Raw genomic sequence first — 23084 nt, 5'->3', positions numbered from 1 at the left:
ACATCAATAACCATAGACTTCCAATTACCTTTGTCAGTGAAAAACCTCCTACTCCTCTGAGAGTAAAGAACCAAACTTTAAGAGCAAAAACAGAATTTTAACAGAATATATGTACAATAATAATACACAGTATTACTTAGGTCTAATCAGAAAATAAAGATGATATACAGTGTGTGGCTACCAATAAAATCATCCAGATTTATGTGAAGATTTAATTTAGGTTGATATTGAATTATTCTCTAAATGCTTATTCCACCTCAGTGCCAATATCTCCTCTTTGGAAAGTGTCACAGGCATTTAGTTTGAATCCGAGAAAAATATCCTAACCTGATATTAATAAGAAGCCAGCAAACACTGTTTCCACCTTCACTGCTTGAGAGAAAGGATCAGCATTCTTCAAGTTGTTCTTACCCCACATTACACTGCCAGTAGCCAGCTGTACTGGTGAGTATTGCCAACTAGACTTGAAAGGAGCTGGGTAAAAAGTACAGTAAAAAAAATCCAGTTCTGATGGACTTTGAAATCTTCAGTCTTGAAACTTGTTTTAAACTGTCCTCTCAAATGTTGGGGTTATTTTTAAATTAACCATTGAAGAGGTAAGGAGTAGCACTTTTTTCTATTTTGCAGCTTTGTTTTGAAGTTATGCAAATCTTCTAACCAGTACCATAAATACATGGTACTTAACTGACTAATTTCTAGTCTGTTGACAGTAGTAGTACATAGCTCTTCTATTAGCAGTGATGAATAACATTATTTTACATTATTAGGTAAATATTTGCCTCCGTATGGTGCTAAATCCTCTCGTTAGAGATTTAATGTTTTTCCAGCTCAAATCTATTTTAAACTGGATTCAGAAAAACAAGGTAGGACAGTTTTAGTCTTGTTCTATTCATCAAGAATTTTGTTTGTGTTTCTATAGTTTTCTCCAGTCCAAGTCACTTGATTAAGTTAATCAGTCTTTTGTCAAATCCTTCATGCATTAGATGAGGCATGCTCGACCTTTTAGCTTCTCAAGACCATATTTGAATAAGTGGATGAAGCACCAAATACCATCATCCTTAGTATTTTGGAATAGCGGATAGACCTTGGAGATGTGCAGCACTTAGTAACCATAGCAGCAAAGTGGTAATGAAAGGAAAAATATTTGATTAGGCTTTTCTAACTTAGACCATCCAGAAGCTATCCTTATTAGCATTCAGACAGGTGCTAGGAATCGGGGGGGGGGGGGGGGGGGGAATTGGCCAGAAGTTGTTGGTCACAAGTGGAGAGCTCCTTAATATGCACAGAGTGGACAGGGGGAAAAGCAATTATTCAGTCTTGTCATTGCCTTCACCATTGACCTGCACTACAAACTCCTTATCCAGAGAGTTGGTGTGTGTGTTGGGTACCGAGAGTGGGCAGAGGTGCGTGTCGAAATAGCACATGGTGTCTATGTTGTTTTGTGCCTTCCCATGCAGAACCATTGCTTTGGAGAAGCGGCGGCCATATTGGATCTCATCAGGCATGTAGGATGTCCTCTTGTGGTAGGCAGATCCTGTCCCCTCCTGAGAGGCAGAGAGAAACACCACCAGCTCAAACTGTGATTGGCCAGCAGGTGGAAGGACACAACTGAGTGGGCTGTCCGGAGTCAAAGTGTGAAGAAAGGTCAAAGGTGATAGGAAGAGCGGGCAGGGTCGAGATCCCAGGCCATCCAGTGTGAAATCCAGGGCAGTTTGGTGCAGTGTGTGATCCTCCCGCTCTTCATAGAGAACTGCGTTCACACACACATCAACCAGTGGCCTTGACAGGAGGTTGCACACACGGAACATCAAGGTGCACTGTCCTTCGACCTCACACACCACAGCCTGGGGACTAAACAGGATCCCACTGCAGCGCTTATAAGGACGAGAGAACTTGGCCATGAATGCACCTGTGAATGAGAGGCGAGACAGAGAGGGAGAGGTCAAATAGTAAGAGTTTGTGTTTGAGGATAGAGGAATGGAGATAATATTATTAAGGTTGTAATATTTTAAGTTTGAGGGTCTAGGACTGAATTAGTGATTGGGAAATTTCGTAATGTGCTGCTTTTATAAAGCAACTATTAATTTAAGGATTTTAATATTCACAAACACGTGTCAATAAGTCAAAACAATGAAACAATATCAAAAGGAAAGAATTAGTATTACTGAGTCAGTACAGAAGAAAATACATGAAAACTGCACCACTGGTGCCTTTGCACCGCTGTATGTCTACCTATAAAGCCTACATATATGTCAATTCAATAAGTCAGACAATAAGTTCTGTTATGGGAATGCTTTTCTTCAGTAGAGCCTAGGAATCTTATTAGAATGGATAAATTGTGCAAAATGGATGGATATATCACAAGATGACCTGCTTCAGTTTGCTAAAAGCTGAAACTACAGCGTTGGTGTATTTCAGCAGGACAGTGATTGCACATACAAGGACTGTTGACAACACAGGATTTGACAAGATAAAGATGAATGTTCTACAAAGTCCAGATCTCAATTCTGTAAATATGGCACTATTTAAAAATTTGCAGTTGACAAATGGCATCCAAACAACCAGAATATCATGGAGAAAATCTGCCAGGACGAAAACACAGTAACTTTCACAGGGTAGAGCATTTTTGCTAAGCAATTTATTTACATGCTTAGAAGACATTTTGTTTTCCAACTCATAAAAATTCTGGAATACTCATATTCTTTGATTAATACTAAACATACTGTGTACTGTATGTGCACAGAATCGCATCTGTTTTTGTTTCCACCACAGAAGTCCAAATTGTACTGCAGCTTTAAGGGGTCACATTATCCCAGCAATTCTTTTTTCATAACATGGTATATTCTCTACATACACTGTATGTATCTTTCTGTGTTTATTGATAAATCCTCAACCTTCCCTGTAACACAAATAGTCCAGTCCTCTTCATTATATATGTTCTCAACCTGTCCATGAAGTCTTAATTTACACTGATTGTGTCACAACAATTAAGCTCCTTTCTAGAGCTCACAATCTCTTAGGTTATGTTTAATATTTTCTTCAGCTACATAATATTGTCTGACTTCTCAGGCTTAAAAATGCTGAAAACCTGGAGCACACTTTCCTTATCATACCTATAGATTACTGTAATTCTGAGTTCTAGAAAAACTCAATACAAATATTTGAAATTCAGTTGCCACAGTCCTGATTTGAGGGTAGAGAGAGCAATATCCTGGATAGAGCACCATCTACCACTGAGCATGCAGACACACCATCATTCATACTTTCACTGTTAATATCTGGAACATTGTCATGAATGAATAAGCAGAGAATTTGCATACAATCGCACAGTTCAAGGGCAAGAGACCAGCGATCAGACCACAATGCAGCCCAATTAACCGTAACCTCAAGACTTATTAACCTTAACCTAAGAAGTCACTGACTATGTAACAGGGATAATACATACGATCTTACTCAATATACTCAACAAGCTGTTATAGACTTGCTGCTTGGATTTTAATTAGGGATAGTGTCAGGAATAGGGCCATGGTGATAGTTGGCATTAGGTTTTGGGTTGAGGTTAAGTTTTGGTGCAGGATTGTTAACATCTACATATTTGAATTTGGACACACCAGATAAAGTGAAAACAGCCGAATTCCAAATTTTATTTATACAGTTAATTAAAAGTCTCTTAAAATAATCTATTAAATGTAGTCTGGTTCTTTGCTGCTGCTACATGATTGATATGTTACTGAGTCTGTTGAATGATTATTTCATTTAGACCATTAAAACTATTATTTTTATTTAATTTCTAGCTTACTGGTGTGTGCCACTGCCTGATGAATATCACCAATATTAAGCAGATGTTTTTGACCTACAGCTCTCAGTGGTTGTTCCAAGTCAAAATGCTACATCCATACACACTGTCAGTCTCATTGTATGATTGTATTATGTTTCTAGAGCCTATGTTTTTTTTATCATGAGAAACACTGTGCTGTATACCGGTGATGAAGGCCTCCAGCATGAGACCGAGCAGCATCTGCAGGGCGAGAAGGGCGATGGCTGTAGGGCAGTCAGCATTGGGGTACATGGTGCCATAGCCGATGGTCAGCTGGGTCTCCAGCGCAAATGAGAATGCAGCTGTGAAGCCCGTCACATACTTGACACACAGCGTGTGCCCAGGGGGTGGGTTGTCATGGTCAACGGTCAGGTCTCCATTGGCATGTGCCAGAAGGTACCATAGCACAGCGAAGAGCAGCCAGTGGAGGAGGAAGGAGCCACAGAAAGCCAGCACCATCCATCGCCAGCGCAGGGAGAGCCACGTACCCCACAAGTCCCGTAATGCCCCTAGCCATGATGCCCGCCCACGGTAGGTGGGGCTCCGCACAAGACTCCGTCCATCTTTGCTGACCAACCGCTGCTGGTGAGCGTGGGGTTTGGCCATTAGTGGGGAGGTGGCAGACTTTCTGTCGGAACTGCTGCCGCTGCTGCTGGCGGCAGTGGTTGCCATGACAGAGGGCCTGGCAGGGGACAGGCAAGTTGATGATAGTGGTAGTTTTAGCCTGAAAACATAAGCAGAACAAGGTCAAAGGTCATAGGTACTTGTGACTTGTTATGACTTGTTAGCAGCAGCAAAAATAAAAAAGAAACCGAAAAAGAAACCTTAACATTAGCTGAAGCACTTGTGACATTAATCCTATTACATTGTCACTTACAGCAGAACCAGAACACAAAACCAATTTTAGAAGTGTTTTTTCTTTTTTTATGATTACTTTTTGCTTGTCACTAGAGGTTATGTACTAAGCAATTTGTTTTAACTGCAAGTTGTTGTAGGAATTACCAACATTGCTGTTATGTTTTGGAAGTTGTCTGAAGCTCCAGCATCTTGCTAAACTAAAGTTAGCATACTGTAGAGTATATTGATGAATTGTATGACAGGGAGAGATGTCAAACATAAACAAGTATTTTCAGCTCTGCTAAAGAGAATGAAGCACAACTCGATCCTGATGCTTATATGTGTTTACCACTCAGCCATTAAGGTAGGCTACTAGCATAGCATGGCAGGCTAGCATGATGAGGTTAAGATACTATCCAGTATTATTTAATAAATTATGTGAAACAAAATGCTTGTCTTCAAAAATCTGAGAAATCTGTAAATGTTGATAAACTACGTCCATGCAATTGTTCTTGTTAATTCAGTAGGGTCCTAGATATATCTAAGTGAAATTTTGGAAAACTATTAATTATTATTAGGACTGTTATTATCATGCAGAATTTCTGTTTTAGGTATATGATATGAAATGCCAGGTACAGTGGTAGCTCAGTAGTTAAGGTACTTGCCTGGTAATCTGGAAGTTACCAGCTCAAGCATCACCTGCCAAGTTGCCACCACGGGCCCATGAGCAAGTCTCTTATCCCTCAATTGCTTAGTCATAACTGTAAGTTGCTGTGGATAAAAATGCCAACTCATTGGAAATTCACTTGTAGGGCTATTGCAACGACATCAGTTATTTGTAATGCATATTTATAGCTTTTGTTACCTCTGAACTAGACTGTATTATTTGATTATTTATTTTCATTTGTTATTTGTGGAGATTCTCAGGTTCTGTGTGTCTGTTGATAAGACAGGTGAACCTACGACATCTGGAAGCAGTAGTTAAGGCAGTCATGGCCTGGTGGTTAGGGAACTGGTCCTGTGACCGGAAAGTTGTGGGTTCGATTCCCTGACCTGAGGCCATGACTGAGGTGCCCCTGAACAAGGTCCTTAACCCTCAATTGCTCACTTGTATAAAAATAGTGAGATAAAAATGTAAGTCGCTCTGGATAAGGGCGTCTGCCAAATGCTGTAAATGTCCTTGAGATTAATTCTTCTATATAACATGGTGTTTTATCTCACCTAGAATTTCCAAATTTTATGCAAAGCCATACAACTGAACTTCCAGGAGCAAGCCTAAATTTATGTTAGCCAATTGGTACCCATCACTCAACTTTGAAGTATCCCCTTCCTGCAGTTTGCGTTCTAAATCCTTTGCTTATGTTTAAAGGGACAACAGTAATTTAAGGACCAATAAACAAAAAATGCCATTGTGCAGGCTTGTTGGTATTATTGATTCATCACCTGAAATACTGTCAACAGTGGAGGTAGCCTTCACTCACACCCTGAAGTTCTGCCACTGTGTGTTCTGCTGTGACACTTATCTTAGTTATTCTACCATATTTAACACATAAAACCATTAAGTAATATAACAATTCTTTGAAGCTCACCACAGTGTAATAAATCATTTTGCAGGATCTATATGCATTATCAGTCATTTATAATCTTATCACTGTAGAGTATATTTTGAACATTGCTAACTGTAAAACTGCTGTTCCCTTCCCTTACAGCTGGACTCTACAGGCAGTTGTGAACGAATGCTTCCCAGCTGGGAAAGATCACTCGGGTTCTGCTCCATTCTGTGAAATTTTGTTACTACATGATAGACTCAAGACTACCACCCACTGCTTATTTTCCACAGAGAGAGAGGGGAAAAGACAGAGAGAGGGGGATAGAGAGAAAGGGGGAAAAGAGAGAGAGGGAGAGAAACTGTGCACTTTGTGCATTGTAATTGTGTGCTGGTGTGGTTGCCAGGTGATTTAATTAGTGATGTTTCACAGTGGGAAAATGTGTATAGAAAAGACTAGAGGAATGTTTTTTAATCCTTTCTTTTGTTTCTCTCTCACTCTCACTTTGTCTCAGACTACAGTAATTGGTCTGTTGGGCTGTACCAAATTCAATGTGCAGTGATGTGTTATTAAAACATTGGAAGGAGCCTGTTTTTAACTAGTTGCTAGATTATACTGATGTGTTAGTGTTCAAAGTTATGCCTTTTTATGAACATGAGTGTATGAGGGAGAGGAAGCTCCTTTATCAAATTATACACCTAATCATTGCAAACCTTAAAGTGCTTCTCATAAATACCCCTGTTTATCAGCTGGATAAAGTCTTAATCCTGTAATTAAATTAATTAAATACTGGGTTTTTACAAACCCAGAAATACAAAAAGCATGGAAGAAAGTTTAGTCAACAAAAACAGATAAAGCCACTGTATAATCTATGGAACTCTATTTTAGCACAGCTACAGAAAAGACATGTGATGACTTTTCAATTAATATATGCACAGATAGATGCATTCATTTTCTGTGATATATGGATGAGAAGGTGGTACAGGCAGAGCTGAGGCTGGAGAGGTGGGCAAAGTGGTAGATGTAGGCCTGCCCACTTGTATCCAAGTTTTTAGCTTTTGAGGTCACCGTGGTCACCTTGTTTAACCTGATTACAATTATGTTCAATATTTTTAAAAATGTGTTATTTTATAAATAAATGAAAATGGGTGACAGGTAGTGTTTTTAGTTACATTTGTTAAAATTTGTTTACAGGGAAGGTTTATTTGTTTAAATAAACAAACAAACCAAAAAGCTTGTTTTTTTTATAATGATAAATAATAATGTTTGTTAATTAACAGTAATAATTAATTGCCATTTTTATTTATCCCTGCTTGTTTTCAGGTGATTAAATAAGAGATGATATCATGCTTTCATTAGAAAGTATATCTAATGAATGAGAACTTGAGATCTAGTGAACCTCAAGTTAAATAAAATACACTACAGTTCAAATAATGTGTCAAATCTAAAGACCTCACATATGATGTGGGATTGGGGGATACTAACTTACTAACTTTATTTGTCAATCCAAATGGTTGTGGTATATTATGATAAATTCAGTAGTTCAGTGTGATGTTAAAACCTACTATTATTTAAAAGATTTGTACATATAAAATACATGCTTATCTAACATTTTGACCTAACCTTTTCAGAAAGGAGATTTTTTGAGAGATTTTGGGTCATCAGTAGAATGCATTTAGGATAACAATAGAAGATTTGTTTTTGTTTTTCAAACACTGTGTAAAACTACATAACTGACTGGATTAGCATGCATCCTATTCTTAAAATTGGTGTCTAAGCACCCACAATCTGCCCTATGCAAGAAAGAATTTTATCCTGGCCAAAGTCATAATGAACTATACAAAAGTACTTGTTTTGAATGTTGTGACAATGCTCTTGAATTATGACACCAACAGAGAATATCATCAGTCAATGGGAACAGATTATTATGAAGGAATTTTACCCAGCCACAAAATCTAGACAGTACATCTTAGACAATGGAAAAAACAAATTATGCTTACCGAGGGAGAAAAGGTTGTGTGAGTAGTGTAAGGCAAGTGGAGGTGAAACAGACGTGCTTTCGTTGTGAAAAAACGACAACTTGGCAAAACCTTACGTAGAACTTTTCCAAGCCACCAGTAACAACTGTGTGGTTGACGTAAGACAGGTAACAGCAAGAGGGAGGTACACTTTCTCTTTTGCTGTGGAAAAAAATTGAAAAACTTGAAATGCCACTTTTCTAATTTCCGTTGTTCACCAGATAGAAAATGATTCCCTGGGAGACAGTGACTGCAGCTGTTGCTGTGCAATTCACCGCTGTGTGTCATGGCCTGGGGGCTGGAGAATAGCATGAATACTCCTCCTAACGTCACTAAAGCTAACTCTCAAAGCTGCGGACCAATCTTAAATATGTGTATATGTGCACATGCATGTATGTATCAGTCAAACCAGATTATAATGTTGCTGTTGCATATTACACGCATGTAGCTTTCATTATCTGTGTCTTTATATTTGAATTTTCCTTTGCAGCAAAGTAAACAAAGGAAGCAGTAATCATACATTTCCTTGCTGATTTGTGTGTGTCTCATGTGACACTCTAGCTACAGGGGGACTGAGGACCCCTAACACTCTCTCACTTTCTTTCTGTCTGTCTCTCTCTTTGCATGTCCAAATCCTTCCTGCGTCCTGTTTACTATTTGTCCACACGTGTGTGTTGAAGTATTCATACCCTTGCATGGTGAATGTGTGTAAAAACTGAAATGTATCTATTTTGTTGCATTCACTGAATACCAGACCTTTTTCAGTTAGTTCTCAATTCTCTATATACTCAAAATAATCTTAACCCTTCTTTTGCCTGTGTTTCCACTGGCATCTTACATTAATAGCTTAAAAAATAGGAAAGTTGATGCCTGGAGATTTTGTCAATACATTTATGCAGTATTATGTGTATATTTTAGATAATGCTGTAATGCTTGCATAGACACATTATATACAAGAACAGAGCATCCAGCCAACACATTCCCTTTGTTGAAAACCAGGTTGCTCATGAAAGAAACAAATAAAGATTGAAACAATGTAAACACAAACAGGACATCAGAAAATTCAATTAAGTGAACAGCAGTTGTGGATTACTATGTAACAATTTTTTTGATTATATTTTAGTTTTTCAGTACAGTTATTGAGTATATGTATTTATATAAAAGATATATATATATATATATATATATATATATATATATATATATATATATATATATATATATACGCAAACACACATAACAATATTAAATTACCTTCGGCTGGTGGACGAAACTTGTGTCAAAGCTGAAAGAGATGCTACAGGTTTCTTAATATGCCTTCTTAAACCTTCAAGAGTCTGCCTTTCTTTCTATATGTAATGTTCTGTATGAACTGTTAAGTCCAATCACATAGCTTTATGTGAGCTTTAAAGAATCTGGCCATTCTCATTGGATGAGACTACTTTGAGAAACACCTCCTCTGTCCTGCCCTCAAAGCATACATTCTGAATTCAACCAAAAAGACAGAATCTTTAAATGGTTGTCATGATCAAGTCAAAGTCATATGACTAAATATTTATGGCCTTTACTGTTTTTCCCTATAAATAACACCCTATGAAAGCTTTATTCAGAGCCATGGTGAAAGTTCTCAGATTTTTTTATCACTGGGGTCATAGGTGATTTCCCCTGACAATCAATGTGCTGAATAATAATTTGCCAGACAAAAGAAGCAATCCTATCACTGTTTGACATTCTGAGCTTGCCCTGGTTTCCAAGGAGACCTAAATTCTGGAGAGTGAGGTTAAGGGCCTCTCAATATCTCCATGTCAGTCTTTATCACTTACTCACAATGACTGTATCCATTACCATTTGTGTGTGGAAAATCTGTAGAAAGGCAATGGCGGGGGATTTGTATGTGTGTGAGTGCATGTGCACCAATGAAGTTTGTGTCTTTCAGCAAAACTCTCATTTACTCATTACTAAACTGATACATAAACATTCATTCATTGATATAATATGCATAATATCATTGACAAAATGTAAACAATAGCCAGTAAGCCAAAGACCCTAATCAGATAATGTAAATATAAACCACTGGTGGCGTTGGTGTTTAAATTTGATCTCCTTGCTAAATGCTATATGCAAAGTCATACTAAATTTACTCTAAAACTGGGACCCACATACAGAACTTGATTAAGCATGCAAAATTAAAAGCATGTCAAGTAATAGGAGGATGTAATATTCATAATGTGCACATCACCAATTAAGGTACTAGAAGTTTATACAAAATATTATATCAAAAATAAAAGTAATATAACAAATTTCACTTTGAAATCTAATCTGGATCAGTTATGAGTAATAAGTCATGTATAGGACTGCATTTGTATCCGTCTACCAGGAGATGGACTGACTTGGTGCAGAACCTTCAAATCTGGGATTCTAGGTTCCCTATATTTCCCATGAGAAACTAAGGTGAACAAAAGTGGGGAGATGGGCAGCCAGTTACACTAGCAACCTGCTGCTCGACCAGCATGTGTCAAACGTTACTGTTTAGACCACCTGGATAAGACATTTGCTGGGGGGCATGGAGTAAAACTCGCTATGCATATAAATCAAATGAAACTCACTGAAGCCTAAATCTTGAAGTTGGAAAAGAACATACATAATATTCCCTCATACAACAACAAACACACCTACAATAACAGTGACCTGATTGGTTTTGTTTCTCGCCTTCTCCATCTCTGTCTCTGTAAATGCATATGTTAGCGCATGCCAGTGTTGTACATTCATGCTTCTTGTTTGTACATGTCTATGCAACATAGAATGCAGTGCAGATGTTACATGATTCTATCCGTTTGTGTCAAAGTGTGTGAATGTGATTAGGTTGGCTTTATGTATTTGTTAAGTAACCCATTCACCACTGTAAGTGTCACTGTAGCTGTGAATGGAAAGTTTGGGTTGCAGATGGCTGATGATTTGGTGTGAGTTTAACCAGTTTTGTTATAATTAAAACAGAACTTCAGCCCACAAGCCACGTGTGTGTGTGTGTGTGTGTGTGTGTGTGTGTGTGTGTGTGTGTGTGTGTGTGTGTGTGTGTGTGTGTGAATACCTTAATATTTCACTTGTACCAGTCTCTAGTTTATACTGCCTTACAAAACAGGATTGTCACAGCATTGTTTAAACATTCATCTATGATAGAAAAAGATGAATGTTATAAGTTAGTGTTTTCAACTGATTTTCTGTTTTCCATGGTAAACTTTTACTCACTTTCATCTTTCCTTTTCTATAATATGCATGCATGTATGCACATGCAGACATGCAAACAAACTCATTCAGTTAAAAATTTTTTGGCATTGCACTTGTTTTGCAATAGATATTGTCACAAAGCAACTTAATAGAAATTAGCTTTACAGAAATGTTTTTCAGGTCCAGTCCCATAATGATCAAGGTAAATGTGATATAGTTGCAAGGAAAACTCCCTGAGAGCAAGAAAGTTAAAAGTAAAAGTATAATAAATAATGACATTATGTAAGCCTATTTATTTGGAAGATGTAATCAGATTAATTGACCAATGAGTTTTTCTAGTCAGAGTCTGCACAGGATATATCTAAACACTACAAAGATTTCAGTGAGAGGTAAAAATGGGCTACTCATATTCTCTCAACAGGTCATGGAGTAGAGCATGTGAATATCACACACACATATACACACACACATAAACTCATTATCTTCCAATAGGTCATAGAGTAGAGCATGTGAATATCAGACACACCACATGAAGCTCATCCTCTCAACTGATCATGTGAATATCACACATGCAGATCCAGTGTTCAGTTGGCTTTATTTTTTGTTCTCAGTAACATATGTGATTTAAAATATAGCAAACTACAATTCTTAACACAAAATATACTTAAGTAAAAGTACAAGTTAAAATGTAATTACAAGTACAAGTACACAAACAAATTTACAGTAAAACGAGTTAATGTAATCCATTACTTTTCACCTCTGATCCTGACTACATACTTTTTCTTATGTGCTTTATTTTAATGACCTTTTCTGAAATTTCAGATTGTTGTTTTGGCCTAAATGCTGAAGTAATAAAAAATAAATGCTAAAAATGAAACAAAATCAAATCTGCACAGTTTCAGACATCTTTGTTGCATGTTAATCTCTGTTGATTTTGATGTAAATGCTTAAGGTACAATATACAATGCAATATTAATAACAATAATAGCCCAATTTTGACATCCAATTACATACAAAAAAATGCTCTACTGCTAGAGTTGGCCTCTAGCAAAATAGTTCAATTAACACCTCTACAGTGTTTTATATAAATTTAACTGGACACAAATGAACTCTCTAAGGCCTTGTCCACACTAACGTGGAAAATCCTGTAAATCCTGTAAACTCAAATACAGTGCATTTTCATGAAGTTTCCCATCCACAATACAACACATAAACAAAGGAAAAGGTGAATGGTGAGCATGCATGAGTGACTGACTCTTGTGTCATTTCCACCTGTTTACATGCTACAGTCCCATACAACATATCAGCAAAAATGTAGAGGAAGTGGCAAGAAAAAATGTTTCCCATACAGGTAATGATGTCAAACAGCTAAACATGAAATTATTCTACTGTGGCATCTGCACATCTATAGAAATGTTGTCTTCTGGATCTTCTATGCTGACATCATAGAAGTGGGAAACCACCATGGAATTGAGTGATATATCAAAGAACTCAAAGGCAGGTGGCAAAGAAGAAGCTCATGGGAAGGGTGTATCAAGCACTCTACCTCCCTTCTGCATGATGGATGCAGCCAGCAAATGTCAATGATGAGGCTGAGATACTACAGTTCATCATCACAGTACCAAGCTACAATGGCAAAAGAGCTTAAAAGTCATATTTCACACAACTACAAGGCAACATGGATGGATGATGGCCATCACTGCACACGTGTCTGGCCCTGGAGGGGAAAGCATTGCAGGTGCATATCTGCCAGCAGAGCAGCATGGTGTTGACCATGGCCTTCCGATGACGTTTCTGGCCGGTGGCATCAGAGTTATCATTAAAACAGCTAGTTACAGCACAGCATATTCCACAGGGACAGTGGATAAGCATGATAATGGAAGCCGGCGTGATGGTTCAGCAGGCATATCTTGCATTCAAGTAGACTGCACAGGTGGAGCTGGTGGTGGTGGTGTTACTTCCTCAACATGCTGCTGCAAGGTGAAGCTGGAGTGCATCTTTTGAATCTCTTCAGTGCTTTGTGGTGGGAGAGCTCCATGAAGTGATTATTACGTCCCCCAAGCAAGTAGCAGTAAAGCAACTATCGTGCTGGAAGGAAGCTCAGTCAATGGGGACACAGAAATGGGGCTACTCAGTTAAGAGTGACTTGGATTTGTCAAGTTCATGTCTATTGAAAAATGCCACTCATCCTCAATAAGTTAAACTATTTTCAATAAACATGCTAAGGTCTGTAATTCCATGTGGTGTGAATATGGACTTCATGGCATTGAATACAACTGGTTGTGTCATTCAGCTTGACCCTGCTCTGCTCTGTGTACTTTGATAAGTAGTCAACGCAGAACAAAAACTCTGACCAATTGAAGGGAAAGAGATCAGTTTCTATCATCTCTCATGGTCATCCTGGCAGTGTGTGAATGCAGTGGTCCTCTTAGACTGCTATGTTGATACTAATTGCTTGTTGTTTTCTCCGACAATCTCTGGGAGCTTTACTAACCTCTGAGCATGTTGGGGTCAGTCACCTCACACCAGCAGATCATCAGTGATGCTGAACACTCCTTTCATGCCATCTATCATGGTTACTGCGCTCCGGGAACACTTCTGATGCTGAGGATATTCCAAATGGTACATGCTGGAAGCAGTGGTGGTCTATTGTAATCTTTCCCTGAGAAAAACTCTAATCTTCCTTGGACTCTTCACTAGCTTGACAGTGATTTCAATCTGGATATGGTGCTGTCCACGTAAATAGCCTAATCCAGAAAGTGAATTGTTAAAGTTCTTCTTTGTCCAGCATCAAAGAGTTTTTAATTAGGCATAGCTTCTGACATTGTATTTCCTTATATTACTACATCTCACTGTATGATTTCAAATAAAATTCCACATTTTCTATATTCATTAAATTCACATGAGGGATATCTTGCCCAATGATGCCATTTTGTGATTCACTAGCCTACAGTTAGATTATGTGTTTTACTTTAATAGACTGAGCTAAATGTTTTCTTTGACATTACATTGCATTCTGCATCAGTGTTAAACTTGAATGTCACATTCGTCCTGTTTATTCTTAGGTTCAAACATTTCACTTGATCCACTCATGTTAATGTCAGTACAAAATTCTGTAACTGAAGAACTGAAGAAAGTTGGCTGCCAAACAATATTTTTATTTCTTTTACAGTATCCTCGATTTTGCTGTATGGACATCAACAGGATGGTTAGTAATACAGAGCTGAGTATAATCCATTTAACAAAATTAAGATAATATCATGTTAATATCATAATGTCACAAAACACTGTGCCTAACAGAAGCATCTAATAAGGCACCCAGTACTTTTATAAGATAATGAGTGCTTGTTCTCTAATGACACATGTTTCTAGTCATTCCGGTAAGTATATTAATATTAAAACACTATTATCATAATAACATATGAAAACTAATCAATAATTTTCATATATGATTCACCTAAAAGCCTTCATTAGTTTCTGTTACTGTACAAGTTAGGCAGTGTACTATCATACTTCAGTAATGATGCATCTTGAAACATGAATAATCTTTTATCGTCAAGCTTAGCATACCAACTTTTGTCTTGCCTCTGACTGACAAATACATTTAGAAACATTTATTAGCCAATATAGACAAATTATCAATTCATAGCATTTTGCTATGTGAATCTATTGATAAGGAATGTCTACATTACAATCTGTATTCATTTCATCTTGTGAGGTTCATAGGGCATTACAGGAAACAAATTAATTCATCAAATAAAAAAACATCTCTGTTTCTCTTACCTACCTCACTAGACTCGTTTGCATTGTTTGTGGTCTGAGATGAAAGGTTTGAAATGTTGAAATGAAATGTTCTGGTCCGGAGTGTTCTGAAAGTGTGGATTCAGTGTACGTGGTCCTAGACCTCTTTGGAGTGCGTTGCAAACTTCTGAAACTTCAAATGCAGTGGTCAACTCCTGAGCATAGTGAGACACTCTCAAATAAACACACACACACAAACACACACACACTTTCTCTCTCACTCTCTCTGTCTTACACTCACAAACAACACACTGAACAACACACTGAATAACATACTGAATAACACCAGCACTTCAGATCACACTGGCCATATTGGTAAAAAAAGTAACTCCTAGTGACACAAGTGTGTGAGAACATGTCCAATATTTTAAAGTGTGTGTCTGTGCATTCTTCTACATGAGTGTTGTCATTAGTGCTCATTGTATAACTTGTTGCTAATAATATAATATTTCGAATATAACTGCTGCACTTGTAGAAACTGCAGTATGGTTGGCTGTTGTATGGAAACTTTAACACTTCAACATTAGGTCTGATTGGTTTGTATATTAGGTCAGGGGTCACATAGCCTGTAAAATGTTTGTTTGTGTCATTCCAAGTCAAATCATTGGAAGAAAAGACATTTCAAAATCACCAATCACAGATCACATCAGAGGATACAGAGTGAAGTCAATGGTGCTGTTTGAGTGTTTGTTTTGGTGAGAAGAGTCAAAGGTTAGAGGAACAATACATCAATCAAAATCTCAAAACTAAGTCTCAAGCAACACAGAAATGTTTTTGGTTCAACAAATCTTTGTTATGGTATCCAAAGGTAGTTTGTTATTTAATTGTTATTTATGTTTAAGCCAGTGCTAATTTTAAACTAAAATTAATTGATTTATGCTGAGACACTTGCATGACAGGCATGATGGCAATCATGCCCAGCAAACCAGTGACCCTGTCAGTACTGGAAATCCTGAGTGTAAGCTAAATACATATGTATATATTTACTGTATATATATATATATATATATATATATATATATATATATATATATATATATATATATATATATATATATATATATATATATGTATGTGTGTGTGTCTATTTATTGTAGAGGTTGTGTATTATATTCATATAGTAACCTTTCTCCCACACAGTGTCCAGAAAACAGAAGCTGGGTGAGGCCTTGGTGGACATGATAGTTAAAGATGGTCAGCCTTTTTCTATCATTGAGGATGAAGGGTTCCAATGTTTCATTAAAATCCTGGACCCATCATACACCATTCCAAACCTCAAAACTATAAAGGCAGTGGTGGAAGCAAGTTACACTGAAACCAAAGAGAAATCCTTGGAAGAAATTAAGCAGCTGTTTGACTGCCGACATGTGGACTTCAGTCAACATAGATGCATATATTGGTGTCACTTGTCATTATGTTTCAGATAGCCTAGATCTGGCTACTGTGCTTTTAGGTGTGCAGTATTTTCCTGTGACCCACATAGCAGCTAATATTTCAGATCCAATTGTAAATTTGGTGATGTAGTAGGGAATCACTGAAGAGGTCTGTGGGATAGAGCTCACAATATTGTGGCAAGTGTTTCTCAGATAAACATTAGCCATATTTATTGCTTTGCCCTCATGCTCAATCTGATTGTCAAAAAAATCACTCTATCAGACTTCTGAGCTGGAAAACATGCACAGTAGGGCCGGCTTAATAGCGGCATACTTCAAGCAAAAGAAAAGTTGTGCTCCATTCAAGCTAATATGGGTATGCCCCAAAAAAAGCTGGTTCAAGAGGTCGAAACCAGATGCCATGCTCAGTAAGCTTTATGAGCAGAGAGAACCTTTAGGGGAAGCCCTGGCATCACTTAGCACTGACATAGTGCCTTTCACTGCTGATGAGTATGCAGCAATCAACAAGTGCCTGACGGTTTTAAGACCATTCCATCAGGCAACTGTTGAGCTTTCTGAGGAGAGTGTCAGGGTCAAAGAAAATTCCTATAGCCAAAATGCTAAGACATGTAATTTCTGCGGAACTTGCCCAAATGGCTCCTTATATTGGTGCCACGCTTGCTAATTATTTGAGAAATAATTTTAACGAAAAATTCAGTGACTTGAAGAAGTGGAACACCCTGTTTGTGGCCACCATATTGGATCCACAGTTTAAACAGGCTGGCTTTACTAATCAATGCAATGCTCAAGCTGCTGTATAATGGCCGACATGAGAGTGTGCCAGTCGTGGACTTTACTGGATAACTATGTAGAGTCTCAGCACCGCACCAACAGTGCAACAGTCAGCATAGAAGTGGAGATGCAGAAGTATGCATGTTGATTAATGCTCGCTCAAAGATCAGTTGTTTTATTCAGTCATTCATTGACTTATTGACTGTGTCATAGATATTTAAAAGAACAAATTCTGCAAAGTGCAGAGGATTCCCTGAAGCACAGGGTGAAATTAAAGACTCTATATCCTACATTTTGGAAACTTGTATGCAAGTATTTGTGCATCCCAGCATCATTTGTTCCTTGTGAAAGGATATTTTCCAAAGCTGGGGAGCTGATCAGCCAGAAGAGGAGATGACTGAAGGCTGCTACCATAGAAACAATTATATTTCAATTATATTTGAAACAATTATATTTTGCAAAGTAAGAAGAATCTGTAATCCTGTTAGGGACTTTTAGTAAAATGTTTAAATAAAGTTCAAAGCTATGGAATGAGTATGGAGGAGAGCATCTGCATATTTTATTGTAATGACAATATAATCATTATTTGGTATGAATAAATAAAACACTTGAATGTCCACTCAGACTTCTGAACTTTTATTGCTATCATAGGATTGAAACTGTCATTGCTTCAGTGATGCTCTTTTAGAGGTTGCTATGGCTTCAGTTGTCCACCAGATGTCACCGTCACTGAAGTCTTGAAGCTTCTAATCTTTTTCAGCAAAATTGTTAGGAAAGCCTCAGTGATTCACGAGGCTTCACTTGCCCATCACTACCATCCGTACTTGAATGTGTGACACTGAGGGCGTCAATGAGCAATAGGGCAGACACAAACGCTGAGAGGAGCGAGATTTATTAAAGGGAATTCCAAGGTCTGAGTCATTAAACAGGCGGGGGTCATGTCCATAACGGAGTCCGAAACATTAACAAAACCAATAAGTAAAGACATTCTTGAACACAAAGAAAAAAAAAGCACAAACTGTAATGGACACTGAAGAAATGTGATCAAACCTAGCTATACGAAAAAGCAATGATCAGCAACACAAAAGACCAAACACAGGGTTTAAATAGACAAGTCCAAACAAGAGGCCTGAGTTAAAAAATACAAGGAGGGACTATCAATGACAGAACCACATGGCTACATAAATAAAACAAACATGATTGACAGCTGGGTGAAATGCTAACCATGACAGAATGGCATGTGGACATACACTCTAAGACATATTGAAGTTAAATTTTTCAATATCATTCATTTTCAAACATATCCATAATATTGGGAATAAGGTAAACAACTTTGGGATTTTCTAAACTCACAAATTTCTTCAAAGCTGATCACAATATAGATTGACTCAATGTCAGTGGAATAAACCTGCCTCACAAATTAGTCTCACTTCGAATACAGTTCAAATTTTTGTTGCGAGGGCGAGGCAGGACGCCAAGCCAGAGGCAGTGTTGATCACACAGGTTTATAAGATAAGATAAGATAATCCTTTACTGATCCCGCAACGGGGAAATTTGCAATATTACAGCAGCAGAGAGGAAGGGACAGAGAGAGAGGAAGTATAAAAACAATTTATAAGGTAAATAATAATTAAAAAACAAAACAAAAATGTATGTATACTGGTTACAAAAATATATGATATTGAAAAATGTAATAATCTTAATATGTATGGTGATATTGCACATAGAAGTAGTAATTATTGCACATTTGCCATATTGAAAAAAATTGCACAATTTGTTCGGCATGTGTTAGCAATGTTAAACATTAACTACAGTCTATTGAGTGCAGCGCATGTTGAACAGTCTGACGGCGTGTGGAAGGAAGGACCTGCGGTATCTCTCCTTCACGCACCGCGGGTGCAGCAGCCGGGCACTGAAGGAGCTGCTCAGTGCGGTCAGAGAGTGGTGCATGGGGTGGGAGAGGTTCTTTAGCATGTGTTTTAGCTTAGTCCTCATTCTCCTGTCTCCCACCACCTCCACTGGGTCAAGAGCAGGGGCGAGGCTAGGGTATTTTTAGTGGTGCTAGAGCACCACCGTGAGGTTGCTCAGCACCCCCTGGCTCAACACATTTTTTAAATATTATATTATGCAAAAAACTTGCTCTGCACCTGCGCAATAATTTGGTATTGTGCCTCTGTGAGCACTGGGGGCTGGGCACCCCTAAAGACCAGATCCTAAAATCGCCCTTGGTCAAGAGGACACCCGAGGACAGAGCTGGACTTCCTTATGATCCTGTTCAGTCTCTTCCTCTTATTTATTATCAATAGCAAACAAACACATATGACACTTAGGAACTCTTACAAAACAAAGATGAGTGATGAGCAGACTGACACACATTAAAAACACTCACATTAACAAGGTACAAGTGCAACACAACACAAATGAGACAAGAGACTTAAGAGGTTAGACGAATAACACGGATGAACATGCACACACTCTTATATGGAGCAATCATGGTCTGGTGGTTAGGGAACTGGTCTTGTGACTGGAGGGTTGTGGGTTTGATTACCAGACCACAGGCCATAACTGAAGTGCCCTTGAGCAAGGCATTTAACTCCCAACTGCTTCCTTAGTGCTATGTTCTCACTGCACAGATGGGTAACTACAGAGGACAAATTTTGGTTGGGGTGAAAGTCACAAGTATGGCACATTTACATAGACATAGACAAACCAGAGTAAGGAGTCAGGGAAGGTCCATGACACTCACTTACAAAACTCTGCCCTCATTTAGTAATGCACATACAGTAATTACTGTCATGTTGGCAGCCCCTTGTGCTAGTCTGTTTGCTTATACAAGGTGTCACTTGTTTAATTATTTAACTTTAAAGTCACAAAACATTTTAATTTATGCAAAATAAAATTTTAATATGTGGTATTTTATAAAAGAAGCAACCAATTGACAAAATTATTGATTACAGACATAACAAAGGAACATTTATGAAACAATAAACAAACCTTTCCAAATCTTTCCACAATATCATGTTAAAACAGCAATATTCTTTTCTGCACAAATCTACACAGACAAGAGGAGAACACAAACCTAGATGTGACTTTAATTTCAAACATCATACATAAAGACTTTAAAGTCATATCTAGGTTTGTGTGTGATATTTCATTACCAAGCAGGGATGCGAACAGCATGGTAGTCAAGAAACCATGGGCTACCACTTGAATCTGATTGGCCACCCTCCACGTGCCTCTCCGCATCTACATCTAGATATCAGGGCCGGCGCTAGGGGGGGGCAGAGGGGGGCATTGCCCCCCCAAATTGTGTCTTTGCCCCCCCAAGCACAATGCAAGCAACGGCTTTTTTTGTATTATCTCTGAACCAATCACAAAAATGCATTTTGCTTTACAGCGTGAAGATATTTCCTTGCTTATTCCTGATTGGCTCTTTGAGTTTTGAGTCATATAAAAATCGGCAGACCGCCCCAAACGGTTCAGTTCGGCAGTATATGTTCTGTTAGTGTGAGTGAAAGACAGGTATACTGGTAAACACTCTTCTGAGTTTAAACTGACTTCCACATGGTAATATTTGCTTAACTGTGGTTTTTCGTTGCTTTAATGTTACTCACCTCTTACATAGGTGTTGCTTAAATTATTTTATTAGCCGTTAGCGGTTAGGCTAGCTTGGTTCTCCTAAACCTGCGCGAACGGCGGAAGCGTTTAAATACTTGCCGCGCAGTGTTGTCCGAAACGATATGTGGTAATAAAAAACAGGGGAATGAACCCTGACGAATTTTAATGTTGCTTTTTCAGATTTGAAAAGTGCTGGAATTTAGGCTAAAGTACTTGAAAATGTTGAAATTGTAACTACTTCGTTTCACAACAAATATCTGTCTGAATGAACAGTTCTCTTGTCTTAGGTTAACAAATACGAGCCTCTTGTAATTCCAGGACGAAACATGAGAGAACGTGAAGACGTTAAGATTAGGCGTTTTGAAAGTGTGATTAAAAAAGCGAATTATTTTGAGTATATGTATAAATATTTAACTTAATTAAGTTTAACGTGCTGAGAAATATTGAACTGGACCTTTAAAGTGAGGTACAAGTGCTTTAATTCCACCTTGTATAGGTGTATGAACCCGGCAATCACGACATTGTTCATTGCGCTGAGGCGCGTCGCGCGCGAAGTTACAAAATTCGAGAGGTGCACGACAGCGCGCGAGGCTGCTCTTTCCCCCGTGCAAGCCGTCGCGGCTCATGGTTTAAACCACATATGTCAAAGTCAAAGCCCGCGAGCCAGATCCGGCCCGCGAATTGATTATCTATGGCCCCCTGGATGATATTGAATTACTATTAGAACCGGCCCGCAGGCCACAGCCGCCCGATGGTGTTTTGTACGCACAAACACTACATTCCCCACAATGCAACGGTAGCCCGCGAAGTCACTGCAGCGCGAAGCGTCGCCTGGGTCCGCGCGGCGAAAATGACGTAATCGCAGTGGCTCCGCCAGCGCAATGAACAAAGTCATGTCTGCAGGGTTCATACACCTTTATAAGGTGGAATTCAAGCACTTGTACGTCACTTTAAAGGTCCATTTCAATATTTTCCAGCACGTTAAACTTAAATATGTTAAATATTTATACATATACTCGAAATGATTCGAAATAATTCGCTTTTTATTCACATTATTTAATGGTTGTTTATTTTCCCCAATCTTAACGTCTTCATGTTCTCTCATGTTTCGTCCTGGAATTACAAGAGGCTCGTATTTGTTAACGTAATACAAGAGAACTGTTCAGTCAGACAGATATTTGTTGTGAAACGAAGTAGTTACAATTTAAAACATTTTCAAGTATTTTAGCCTAAATTGCAGCACTTTTCAAACCTGCAACACAAAGCAACATTAAAATTCGGAGTCGCGCACTATGGTCACTCGCGAAAGTATAAACCTAAATCAGCAGTCAGAGCAGACATCAACGTTCAGCTATCCCCCTTCTCAAAAATGACTAAACGTAAGGTGGACACTGAGAACGGGTTTCAAGCCAGGTGGGAGGCAGAGTACATGTTCACGGAGGTAAAAGGTAAACCTGTGTGTCTTCATGTGATTTTTCTTTGAAGGAAGTTTGCTTTTATCTGTTTGCCTGTTGAAAAATGTTTTCACTTGAAATTACTGACAGATCCATAAGAAAATAGTGCTTTATTCATTTAAACATTAAATAATATACACTGTGTTAGGTCTTGGTTCAATAGGCTATGTGCAATCATTTCAATATGTTTTAATAAACATTGAACCAGTCCGGCCCTCGGCTTGTAGCAAATTTGTTTTTTTGGCCCTCTGTGTTTTTGACTTTGACATCCCTGGTTTAAACGATTCCTCGCCATCACAGCCAGTATTGTTATACTGTGCATAAATACCGCATTGTACCAGTACGTTTCATAACATCAATAAAAACTTCAATACTTTACCAGATTTTTTACCATTAAAGTGCAGTAGATAGATTTCTTATTTTATGTACTTTCATATTTTTTTCTTTTTCAAAATAGAAATGTGACGAATACTCCCTTTTATAACAGAATTTGTATTCTTTTGTTTTCTTTATATTTTAATTTCCCAGTAATATAAATATTCTCACTCATTCCTATTTCCATGTTTGAATATTCTCAGTCTGTGTATAGGTACATTTGTCAG

The 23084-nt window shown here is 38.1% G+C and overlaps 1 protein-coding gene across 1 annotated transcript; it reads right to left on the bottom strand.

Moving 5' to 3' along the window:
* Window positions 1-76: 76 nt before the first annotated feature.
* On the bottom strand, window positions 77-9611 carry kcnj13 (potassium inwardly rectifying channel subfamily J member 13). Its single transcript, XM_076976086.1, has 4 exons — window positions 9474-9611; window positions 8202-8381; window positions 3982-4541; window positions 77-1909 (listed from the first exon to the last, which is right to left on the bottom strand). The coding sequence occupies exons 3-4, from the start codon at window positions 4487-4489 to the stop codon at window positions 1308-1310; spliced, it is 1110 nt and encodes a 369-aa protein (XP_076832201.1). The 5' UTR covers window positions 4490-4541; window positions 8202-8381; window positions 9474-9611; the 3' UTR covers window positions 77-1307.
* Between the last annotated feature and the right edge of the window lie 13473 nt (window positions 9612-23084).

Source organism: Brachyhypopomus gauderio, chromosome 16 (genome assembly GCF_052324685.1).
Source record: "Brachyhypopomus gauderio isolate BG-103 chromosome 16, BGAUD_0.2, whole genome shotgun sequence".
Taxonomy (NCBI): Eukaryota; Metazoa; Chordata; class Actinopteri; order Gymnotiformes; family Hypopomidae; genus Brachyhypopomus; species Brachyhypopomus gauderio.
The sequence above is the reverse complement of the archived record's forward strand: the minus strand, read 5'-3'. Positions and strand labels throughout refer to the sequence as shown.